This window comes from Bos indicus x Bos taurus, chromosome 8, assembly GCF_003369695.1.
Source record: "Bos indicus x Bos taurus breed Angus x Brahman F1 hybrid chromosome 8, Bos_hybrid_MaternalHap_v2.0, whole genome shotgun sequence".
Taxonomy (NCBI): domain Eukaryota; kingdom Metazoa; phylum Chordata; class Mammalia; order Artiodactyla; family Bovidae; genus Bos; species Bos indicus x Bos taurus.
Genome location: NC_040083.1, coordinates 50,702,634 through 50,714,994, shown reverse-complemented (window position 1 = coordinate 50,714,994; position 12,361 = coordinate 50,702,634). Strand labels below are relative to the sequence as shown.

Genomic DNA, 12,361 nt, shown 5'->3' with positions numbered 1-12,361 from the left:
TTGCCTCTGTCACAAGAAGCAGCATTTTCCTCAAGGCTGAGTCTTCCTCCTTGGCTATTCATATTATTTTGTTTCCTGCTCCTCACCCCCAAAGTCTCTAAAGTCATTTTTATTCTCTCTTCCATCTTCACTCTTTTATCTACATACATGGTTCCAACTTTCTTAATATAAAGTCAACCTCTCAACTTTGTTTATTAAACACAGTGCAAAAGAATGCTAGTGCTTGTATTCCATAGAACCTGCTCCATTCTGTAGAGGTGGTAATTGTATCTGTCTCACAGTTGTGAATAGTATTTAAAGCATTTAGCACAGCCCTTGACATATATGAGGGCTTCCCTGGTAGCTCAGACGGTAAAGCGTCTGCCTACAATGTGGGAGACCTGGGTTCGATCCCTGGGTTGGGAAGATCCCCTGGAGAAAGAAATGGCAACCCACTCCAGTATTCATGCCTGGAAAATCCCATGGACCAAGGAGCCTGGTGGGCTACAGGCCATCGGGTCGCAGAGTCGGACATGACTGAGCGACTTCACTTCACTTCACTTCACTTCACTTGACATATATGAAAGTCTACATAAGCATTGACTTTGCTTTATATTGTTGATCTAGTGGCTGTTTTATTTCTTTCTTCCAAGGATATCTTACACTAGCTTCCTTCTCTGTTTTACAATCTACTTCCTGATTTTCTCTCAATCTGTGTATTTGTCATGGACAACAAAAATTGTCCTTCTTACTTTCTTTTCATGATTAAACACTTCTCAGTATTTCTTTGAAAGTACCTACTTTTGTAATAATACAAACTTTAGAGAGAAAAATTTTCTCCCTTCTCAACTTCAGGTATCATGTCATCCCGATTAATAACGCTCTGGTTTTTATTCCCTGAACTTTATTCTCTACCCTATGCTTAGTGTTCCCCAAGATTCCTGGCTCTTTTATCTTCTCTCTTTTCTCCTCCCCAGTGACTTTGTGGCTTTTGTTGTACCTTAGCATTGGTGTCTTCTGAATTCTTCTCCAGGCCTAAGACTCTACATTTCTAACCACCATTGAACTTCATCAGTCACCTTTCAAAACCTTTGTCATCTTTTGGGGGCTTCCCTGGAAGTTCCATGGTTAAGACTCCAAGCTTCCAATTCAAGGCATGTAAGTTTGATCCCTAGTTGAGGAATTTAAGATCCTACATGATGTGCAGGGGAAAAAAAATCTTTGACATCTTTCAAGGACTTTTTTAAGTTTTGTGTTCTCCTTGAAGCCTCCCCCAAATACTGGCAGACAGCAGGGATTTCTACTTCTAAGGAGTCCCACAGCCTGCTCTTGTGCCATATTTGGTATTAATATCTATCAGTAAACATAGGTTCTTCTCTTTTGGTGTTAGTCTCTGGGACCCAATTTTATTTATTATTTTTATTAGAATTATATAATATGCCCACCAAAGTATTTTGAATGAATGAATGAATAAAGCTATTATTCTTATAAGTATCAATGGAAGAGCAGGTAGACTGACAGAACATATACTGTCTGAGTTCTGGAGGGCTTATCCCTTACCATGCTTCAGTGATGTCTTTGGGAGGAACCATGTGGTAGGTACTAAAGTCAGATGTAAAGGTAAAAATAAATGCAGTCAAATGTATCGTTCAAAAATCTCCTGCGTTGCTCAGAAAGAGAAGTATGTGAAGATTTGATCTCTAACTGCTTTTTTCTCTATGTGGGAGTTTTCTTCAGTTGAACACCAGATTAAATAGGTGATGTTGAAATACTGCAGTGCACTCACTGAGATGAGATGTGCAGACTAAGATGTGCATCGGACCTGAGACCAGCCAGGAAGCAGCAGATCCTGCCTCTCATTCACACTGAACCCTAGTGCCTATATGTGGTCACTTTTAGAAAGTGATCTTTCATGTGTGGTACCCCTGGGGATTCCTCAGGATCTTTGAGACCCTTTCAAAGTTCCTCAAAGTCAAAATTATTTTTATACTGGTACATTGTTTCCCTTTTCCACTCATTCTATCATAAGCATACAGTGGAGTTTTCCAGACGTTACATGACAAATCCATGATATCGAAAATGTTTATTAAAATACTATTTCCTTTTTCCAACTCCATGTCCCTGTTGGGTCAATTCTTTTTATGTACGTCAACCAAAACCACTTTGTAAAAGACTAAATGCAGAAGCAGATATAAGAATCCTGCTGTTTAAAGCCAGACAAAAATACAATGGTAAGCCAGACAAAAATGCAATGCTTTTCTCATAAACCTTTTAAAAAATACTTTTCATGAGAAATATTTATTTTAACATGTGTTAGGTTGATTATAATTATTGATTTTTTAAATGAATTGATGGGGAAATACTTTAAAAAGTCCCAGTTTTAATTTCTAATATGTAAATATTGGTAGCTGTATTCCACAAGTGAAATTCTATGGAGGTCCTTGGTAAATTTAATGAATATGGAGTTCTAACTCCCCAAAGTTTGAGAGCTGCTTCTCGTGGGCATGCTGTACTCCTGAATGTGGAATGGCATTGAAATTGCCCACACCTAAACATTTTATATCTTTTCTCTCACCTTTCTTCTTCTAGTCCTCTCTCATTCTTTTATTTTCCACTTAAAAAAATTGAAATATAGTTAATTTACAATGTGTTAATTTCAAGTATACAGCAAAATGATTCAGTTATACATGCATATATATGTGTGTTCTTTTTCAGATTCTTTTTCATTATAGATTATTATAAGATATTGAATACAGTTTTCTGTGCTATACAGTAGATCCTTGTTATTTACCTATTTTATATATAATAGTGTGTAAATATTAATTCCAAACTCCTAATTTATCTCTCTCCACCTCCCCTCACCCCCCATTACCCACTTTAGTAGCCATAAGTTTGTTTTCTGTGTCTGTTAGTCTATTTATGTTTTGTAAATAAATTCATTTGTATCATTTTTTTAGATTCCCCATATAAGTGATATAATATAATATTTGTCTTTCTCTGACTTACTTCACTCAATATGATAAGCCCTCTCTTACTCTTTTCTTTTAGCAAAGATTTTGAATTAAATATGTGGTATGTGTGGTATTTAAATATGTTAAATATATGATATGTATCTGCATGGAATTGCAAGCAGCAGTGTTCTTTCTGCCCTGTTACACTTAGAAAGTGAAACAAGTAATCTTCTTTGTATATAAACCTTACTATGGATAACATAAATGCCATTGCCTTTAGCCTATAATTCCTAGTAAAGGCTTTATTGTCTCAGAGGATGGTAGGTTTTCTAAAAGTCAATTATTTGAGTATAGCTCTGCTGATAGTAAAGCTTCACTCCAAGAAACTTTTCTAGATTATGTTCACTTAGGTATAGTACTAGTAAAGTTTTGGATAATTTAAGAAGATATTTGTAGCATAAATAAAGACCATCCCTGTGTACCTGAATAACAAATTTGTGAATGTTTTGCTGAGTGGAAATTGGAGACTGAGTGTATCTAACTTGAAAACCTTCTTAGAGTGGTTCTACAGCAAATAGGCCCAGCATTCAGTTAAACTCTGTATTTCACTATCCAGGGATAGTTGTAAAGAATACTCATAAGGGAAGCCTCCCATTTCCTTTTCCCTACTTATCAAAATGATTTCACATGATCTGAAGTAATAAACATCTTGTTTGCAAGTTTAATTCCTTAAGAATAAGGCTGAGCATGTGTGACAGCAGAGGAAAGGATGTCTTCTCATTGCCATTTAAAATTGTGTTTTTGGACTAACGTAAAGAAAGCTTTCACCAATTTGGGATGTGGAGGGATGTTTGACATTTTAGCTTGAATCTTTTATGATATACTCTACTAAGTAGGTCACTGTTGAGTTCTTCTAATTCCCCATTAGAGTCTGTGGAGAATTCATAAATGTTTTACTCATATACTCATGAGTTTATGTAATCTAAATAGTCATTATGAAGTTCTAAATGCTTTTGTTCAGTAAGGCAGTATATGAAAATGTCAGTAAAATTTCTCACTCAACCGGGAGAAGTGGCATTTTAGGGAATTGCGAGTTATTTAGTTGACATTCTATTAAAAATGTTACCATTAAAATAAGAAAAATAAAAATAAATCATTACCATCAAAATAGTGCTTACCTTTGACTACCCAAAGAGAAGAAAACCTGTAAGGTTATTTTGTGTTCGTGAAGAAGTACTCCTAAATGCAGTTTTCTGGAAAGATTATTTACTAGAAAGCTAGTGAGGTTAACTTGTGGCAGTGTGGTGAGCCAGATCCTCGAGTTTGGGTTATTTTAGATTTGGATGCCCTTTACCTATGACTCTTAATCTCAGATCAAGTGAGTCCCATGAGGTATCCCTCAGATTATGGACAAAACTCCGTGGGAGACCCTGAGCTGAGTCTCCCAGTAGATGGGCTGGCTTTGCATTGATGTATTTCCCCAGCCAACACATCCATCTGCCTGCCACTCAATTTGAGTGTGTCCTTGCTCCAAGGGAGGGGCTGTGTAGAGAAAATAAAAAATGTCAATCTGGAGTGTGAAAATATTTTGTCTATTTGATCCATTCTGGTGCTTCCCTGCATGGTGTAGATTCCATGATAAATAAGCTAATGCCTATCTTGAAGTAGACTGTAATAATGTTGAGAAGAAAACAACTGAATAGGTGCAAGTAAGTGTTGTGTGTATAGAAACATAGATATAAAAGGAAGTAGTCAATTTAACCTGGAAAAAGTATGTTTTAAATGTTTAATTTTTTTTAAGTATGAGAAAGTTAAAAAAAAAATTACTTGTTAGCTGTGTGCCCTTCAGCACCTAATCACACAGTCCCCTGGATATTAAAAAAGAAAAATCCATGAACATTTAGAAGAATTTTTTTTCTTTAAATCAAGAAATGCCTCTAAGACTATTCCTTCTCAGAGATTCCCCTGAGAAACAATCTGTTATCTGGAAACCCTAAAAAGCCCCAGTGAAGAAATACTTTCAGTGACATCAGGAATTAATTCATTTATAGCTACCATTAGAGGATTAGTCTTAGACATTTCTTTGCTGTTCACCACCCTTACCCCAGTCCTGGGCACGTAAAATATATTAGGGTGAGGCAAACTTTGTGCCAACACAGCCTAAGACTGGCACTATTTTCCTTCTTTTCTGTCTGCCTTTCCCTTCCCTAAATAACGCCCACAATGAAAACACAAGCTCACTAACGCAGTATATAAAAAATACCCAGTCTATAAAGACTACCATGATTGCTGCAGAAATGGCACATTCTCTAATATCAACAACAATGTGCTGCTCCAAGTGGCAAACACATGTCGATTATTTGCCCTGAATAGATGTGGGCTATTGAATCAGAACCAACAGACATATGGCTTCTAATGGTACTCTGTTGAACTGAACACGGGGGAACCTGTTCCACAGGTGCTGAAGTGTATATTGTAAAAGGCTACCATTATGAGGTAGGGACAAAAAAATAAAGTTCTAATTTGAGAATTGTTTTGAAACGCTTGCAAATTAAGCCTGCTTTTCTTTTCCTGTAGTTTTGAGATAAGATATGGGAGTTGCAGGAGGAAGGTTTCCATGTTCTTGTTAGGGCACAGGTTTCCTGTTTACACCCTTGGAGAGAAAATTGTATACATGAATTCTTGAAGTTCTATTTTAAGTGTGTTCATTTTGTTGCTCATTCTGTAATCACTGGGTTGGGCTCTGGGGCAATAGCAATGACTGGTTAGGGGCCTGTTAGGAACTGGAGTCTGGTGGGAAAAAATGGACCCATAAAAATCATTCTTAGTAATATGAGAGGTCCTAGGAGGGAGACTTGGAGCTCACCAAAGTCTTTTTCTATGAAAAAAATACACCAATGTTAAGTTCCCATGCTACCAACCAAAAAGCTAATTTTTACCTCTGATTTACCAATAATAATAACTAAGCTTTATTGAGCCTTAATAGGTCCCAAGGAGAAATCTAAGCTTTTAATTCCTTTCAATAGCACAGTAAGGTATTACTATTATTATTATTTCCATTTTTAATTGATGAGCAAACAGGTATGAAGAAAGTAATTTGCCCAGATAGTTCTACTAGTGTTGGCTGTCTAGCCTTTTAAAAGAAGGGAATATTTGAGCCTAGCTTGCTTAATTTATATACATAGGCCCCTGAATTAAGTTCTCTTTTTGGAGCTATTTTTAATAGTTGTTACACATGAGGTTTAATTATATCAATTTGTTATCCATTTCCTTCTTTTTATTCTGAGTTTCTTCAGAGTAAGAACTTTGTTTTATTTGCCATAGGATTCCCAGCATGCCACATGGAGGCCTATTCTAAAATGTTTGTTGAATGAATTCAGATATTTTGAAATTTACCGAATAACATCCTATGCTTATACAATGTGCAGCAAATTCTCCCTTAAAGAAAGCAGTAAACTGGGGCGAGCTTGAATGACCAGAAATTGAGTTCATTTGGGAATAGCAGAGGAATTGCAATTTGGGAAATGCATGCTGTCGCAAGCTACAGGTGAATCTGTTGAGGGTTTGGGACAGGGAGTGCAAAGAAGAGGGCATCCAGTCAGAGTCCAAGCAGTCAATTCATTGTCTTGAGGATGGGAAAGACTGTTGGTGGATGGTTATTGGTCAGGAATTAAGTCTCATTTCCTGTGAATCGGGCATTTATCTTGTGAATCGGGAAATCAGTTTTTCAGTTAAGGTCCCTTCTGAGGGCGCATGTGCAGTATTCCCCATTACATATCCTTCAGATTAGTTTTACATTGAACTCCTTTCATAGAATCTTGCTGAGATTACAGCCCTCCTCTGACATTCTTTCCAGCTTCCTGTCAAATCTTAGCCAGAGTAGGACTTTATAAGTGAGATTTTTGAAGTTTAAGAGCTTCATATTCACTCTATAGGGTTACAGTGCAAGATTTAAAAGTGACTTTTGGAAGAATTAAGAGAATGCTTCAGCTATATCTTTATTTCCTTGGTAGAGTTTTATGCATTTAGGGATCTTACATTTAAATGAGATTATGGACCAATTAACTTTGGGAAAATTTTTGCATTCAAATTATTTCTGTCTGTATGTCTGTAATAGAAGCCAATGAACACTTAGTCTGTTTGGGGTTGGTCTTGGCATTTTAATTTGTGTCTATTATAATTAAACATATATTGCCTACCTGGCCTACTGTGGTTATACTGAGTTCTTATTTCATTAGGCTACAAAAATAATGACATTTTTCTATTCAGTCCCAGAAATCTTGGATTGAAGGAGTGTTCAACAAGAGAGAATGTAACAAAATCATACCCAGCTCTAAAGACCCTCACAGGTATAATTTTTAATTACATTTTTCTTTTTAAACCTACAGTACTTGGAAGACTGCTTATTGAAATTTAGAGCTATGACTTTACCTTGGCAGAGCCACTGTTGATATTGTGGTAAATTTTACTCTTGCTTTATCTTTAATACACTTGTTTGTCTAGTGGAATGATAGATACCAGGGAAGTATCTAGTACTACATCTATTCCATGTGGGTTTGGATAATTTATAACTTTTGAGTATTGGATATTTCAACATACTGTGAATTCCTTATCCCCAGGTGTCTATGGAATATAGTAGCTGGGATATTTCAGGACTCCATGCTCAGATATAGAAACAGTTAATTGTTTCCTCCTGCAGGCTTTTTCCTTGAGCAGATAATGGGCAGCAGAATGAAATGACCTGAGTTTGACCACTCCGAGTTCTTGACAATCGTTTGAAAACTCTACTTGTAGAACAAAGTTCAAAACAGTAGCCAGTGAAAGATAAAGGAAGACGGGGCTGTGGAAAATTCCCCAGGGTAATGGATCCATGAAATTAAGGCTGGGTAGCATTGCCCTTAGGGAAAAGAATTAAAGGAAAATAGGAGAGCAGTGTTTTAATTAGGGGGACCATTCTATTTTTAGATTCTGTTGGGCAATTAACCTTATATTCATGTAAAGTTCAGAAATCACAGCTGTATGTTCATGAAAGATAGCACCATGAGGTCACTGAAATTCTAGTTCTTTGGGGATGATGACTAAAATAGTGTTCTTTGCATTTGTTAAATATTTACTAGTCCCACCCTCTTTGAATTACCTGTGGTTTATAAGCCCTGTGATTGGAAATCCTCATTTTACCTGCTTATGAAATGTTTACAGACTGAAAAATCAGGGTAACCTTTTTTCCCTTCATCTTTTATGACATTTTGTAGTATGATGATGGATGCAGTGGAAGGCAGATTGAGTTCAGGTGACTCGCATTGCTCTGTAAATGGAAAATCGTCTTCACAGTCACTTTGAACTTCATGAAATGTGGTAAACTATAGGTCATTCGGAGAAGGCAATGGCACCCCACTCCAGTACTCTTGCCTGGAAAATCCCATGGACGGAGGAGCCTGGTAGGCTCCAGTCCATGGGGTCGTTAAGAGTCGGACACGACGGAGCGACTTCACTTTCACTTTTCACTTTCATGCATTGGAGAAGGAAATGGCAACCCACTCCAGTATTCTTGCCTGGAGAATCCCAGGGACAGAGGAGCCTAGTGGGCTGCTGTCTATGGGGTTGCACAGAGTCAGACACAACTAAAGCGACTTAGCAGCAGCAGCAGTAGGTCATTAGCCCACAGACTCAAGAAGAACATCAATGATCATAATTCCATGAATGGTCTAAGATGTACTACTTTTTATTGGAAGAAAGCAGTCTCTCTTTTTCTGTGATTGTAAAAAAAAAGGTTAATGGATGGTTATGGCTATTTCTCCTATGCCAGCCTTTTTCTTAGACCCTAGTAAAATTCTCAAAGCTGTAGCCTTCATGCAATTTTCTTCCTTACAGTGCACAGCAAAAGAGTGATGGTTCATTATTTTAAACTTAGATAAAAGTTGATCTTTTCCTGATTCTTTTTGTCCCTCCTAATAAGAAAAAAATCTGATGGACTTGACTACAGTGCTTTTTTTCCCCCCTCATTTTGAACTTGTTGAGGGAACAAAAATTCTAAAAGGCTGGAACATTCATTTCTGAATAATTTAGAATGACTGATTTTATGAACACTATCTTTTATTTCATTATTTTAACTAGATTTCTTTTCTAGTTAAAACTTCTTCAGGACTTCCCTGGTAGTCCAGTGGTTAGGAATCTACCTTGTAATGTGGGAAACAGGGTGGGTTTGATCCCTGGGCAGGGAATTAAGATCCCACATGCTGCAGGGCAGCTAAGCCCTTGTGCAATAACGGTTGAATTCATGCACTCTAGAGCCTGAGAAGCACAATTAGAGAGCCTGCTTGTTACAACAGAGGATCTGCCATGGTGCTAAGATTTAAAAATCTTATTTTTACAAAACAAACAAAAAATCTTCAGGCTTAAAAATGTAATCATTGATGACCATAAGGCTAACTCCCAAATCCAGGAGGCTTTTTTGAATCATAAAAAAGAGATTAATAAAGATAACAATTATATTCACACCAAATGTTCCTTAATTTGACAGAGTTTAGGGTTTTAAAATTGTATATGTATATTTTCTTACTTAATTCTTAAGAATTTTGTTATCTTCATAGTATAATATTAGTAGCCAACATTATTATACAAACTGCAGTGTACCAGATATTATAAGACCCCTTACATATATTATCACCCTTAATCTTTCTAATAATTGTATGGGTCAGATATTATTTTCAGATATGAGAACTGGGGCTTAGAAGAATTGTTAAATCATTGAGATTTAAATCCAGGTATTTTGGTTCCTAACTCTGTTCTGTTAATTAGATCATAGTTGCTAAGGTGTAATTATATATGGAAAATGACACAGGGGAATATTTGGGAGGTAGTATATATGAATACTCAGTAATCCTGATTTCTAGACTATAGAAAACTAACAGATATTTAAATATGAATTAAATTTGTTTTAAAACATATTAATAAACTAACAGTGGTTTTATCTGTTTTATTTAGATGCACTGCAGGATGTCAGGTCTGTCAGAATTTAATCAGGTAAGCCTTAGATAAAAAATTCTATGTTTATATATATCTCTGAGGTCACATCTCTTTTTTTGGATTGGTTAATACTCCTTTTGATGTGCATTTTACATATTACATGAGGATATTTTCTTAATTTTCTCAAGTCTTGAGTTTTTTGGTAAAACAGCTTTTTTGAAGTATAGTTGACATAAAATAAACTGCACGTGTTTAAAATATACAATTTGATGGGTTTTTTGTTTTCTTTACTATTTCAATCATTTTTAAGTGTACAGTTCAGCAGTGTTAAGTATATTCGCACTGTTGTGTAATGGATTTTTAGAACTTTTTCCTTTTGTCCATCCATTCGTCAGCTGATGTTCAGAATTTTTAAATTTTGTTCATATATTCATCTGTTGATGTTTCTTCTAGCTCCTGCTTATTGTGAATAATGCTGCTATGAACATGGGTGCATAAGAGATTTTTAGTGTTTTCTTAAAGCATCCCCAAAATGATTCTAATGTGCAGCTAAGGGAGAGAACCTCTGAGAATGTTTTTAAACTTAGAAAACAACCCAGTGTTTGAAATCTAATATAAACCTCAATGAGAAGTTTTAAAACTGTTGATATATGTCATCTGTACATTACCCTAGAAACATGTAGAAACACTGAATCTGTTTTCTTTTTAAATTTTTTGACCATGACATGTAGAAACTTAGTTACCCAAGCAGGGATTAAACCCATGCCCCCTACAATGGAAGCATGGAGTCTTAACTAGTGGATCACCAGGGAAGTTCCCACTACCTCTATTTCCTATTCTAAAATTGTGTGTTTTCTATTTTAAATTGGTTTTTATGTCAAATTTAAGGTGTTACTGTGGACTATTGATTAGAGACCATCATGGGATAGATTATACTCGGACTGTCTCAGCTGCCAGCGGTAGTGAAGATGAACAGTGGTCTGTTGAAAAGCACACAACGAAAAGCCCTACAGACACCTTTGGCACGATTAACTTCCAACATGGAGAGCACATCCACCACTCCAAGGTTTGCTAATAACTCACATTATTTTGCTGGTTTCTAAACAGAGGATATAACCTCCAAATGTATGTCCAAATAGAATTTCCAAGTGTAGATGATCAGATGACCAGATTTTATTGCAAAAGCGATCCATGTTGTTGACCTGTTGACAAAAATGACTGGGCTGTTTGCTTTATATTTGAGGAGCAGTTCCCAGATGTGGTGTGGCCAGCTCTTTAACTCTTTCAAGCCAGCTTTTATGCCCCCTGCAGAAGAGAATGGCTTATTACTCTTGAGGCAGTTGCCAAAGGGCTGCCCTTCCTTCGGGAATGCACAAAAATTACTACCAAAGAACAGATTTCAGCAGAAGTGTGGCCATAGCAATTCTCAGTAACTTAGCCTGTGGCTCTTGATGCCTGATATGTCCCCATGAGAAATTCTTCTTGGAAAGAAAATGGGGGTGATTTCTTTCTGTACCCCCTGAATGATAGTGCTGGGCTTTCCAGGCCAGTTTTCCTCCTGTCTCTAACATGGTATTTTGCATGTGATTTGCATAGTTATTGACAAGTCAGCTGTCTCTGTTGAGCTTGTTAACTACTCCCTGCTTTTTTAGAGGCAGCTTTCCCTGGGGAAAATGCAAGGGGCACTCACCTCAGGAAAGCTCAGAATCAGCTGTGCCCTGGAGTGTCACCATCAGTTAAATGGATTTGAAAGAATAATTCTTTTTTTTTTTTTTTTTTTTTTAATGTTTTAACAAGTCTCAAGTTTCTTTTTTTTTTTTTTTTATATTGGAGGATCATTTCCTCACCATGTTGTGTTGGTTTCTCTCATATAACAATGCAAATCAGCAACAGTTTTAATAGTGCCATAATAATAAGGTTTCATAATATAATTGTATAGTAGTCTACATGTCTGATTACTAATCCTCTTGCACCTAACTTTGTGCATTGACTTTTCCTTCAGTTGCCAATAAAACTGTCTTTGGAAGCTGACTTTCACAAAACTCTTTATGTGATTTTTTCCCTTAAATTTTTGTCTTCTTCCTTTTGTTTTATGTTGGTTCATAATCATCATCATTTACTCATTTTTTTCAGTCCATTCAGCAGATCTTTATGGTTCAATCCCTTGGTGGGGAAGATCCCTGGAGAAGGAAATGGCAACCCACTCCAGTACTCTTGCCTGGAAAATCCCATGGACCGAGGAGCCTGATAGGCTGTAGTCCATGGGGTCGGGAAAAGTCGGACATGACTGAGCCACTTCACTTCATTTCATTTCATAGTCTGCTATGCCCCAAAGACCATATGTTCTGTGTACTAACATTGCTTACAGTCTAGTGAGGGAAACAGGAAATGAACATACGATTACTACAGACAGTGTAGATGTTATGAAAGGGGAGTACAGGGTCCTTTGAGAGAATGAAAAGCAA

General features: G+C 36.6%; 1 protein-coding gene across 3 annotated transcripts in view; it reads left to right on the top strand.

Annotated features, from left to right (window-relative positions):
* TRPM6 (transient receptor potential cation channel subfamily M member 6) overlaps nt 1-12,361 on the top strand; it is a 165,224-nt gene that overhangs the window by 56,001 nt on the left and 96,862 nt on the right. For all 3 annotated transcript variants that reach the window (XM_027549478.1, XM_027549477.1, XM_027549476.1), the window contains exons 2-4: nt 7,200-7,279; nt 9,915-9,953; nt 10,785-10,962. In XM_027549478.1, coding sequence (XP_027405279.1) covers nt 7,200-7,279; nt 9,915-9,953; nt 10,785-10,962 — 297 coding nt within the window. The remainder of the gene's footprint in view (nt 1-7,199; nt 7,280-9,914; nt 9,954-10,784; nt 10,963-12,361) is intronic.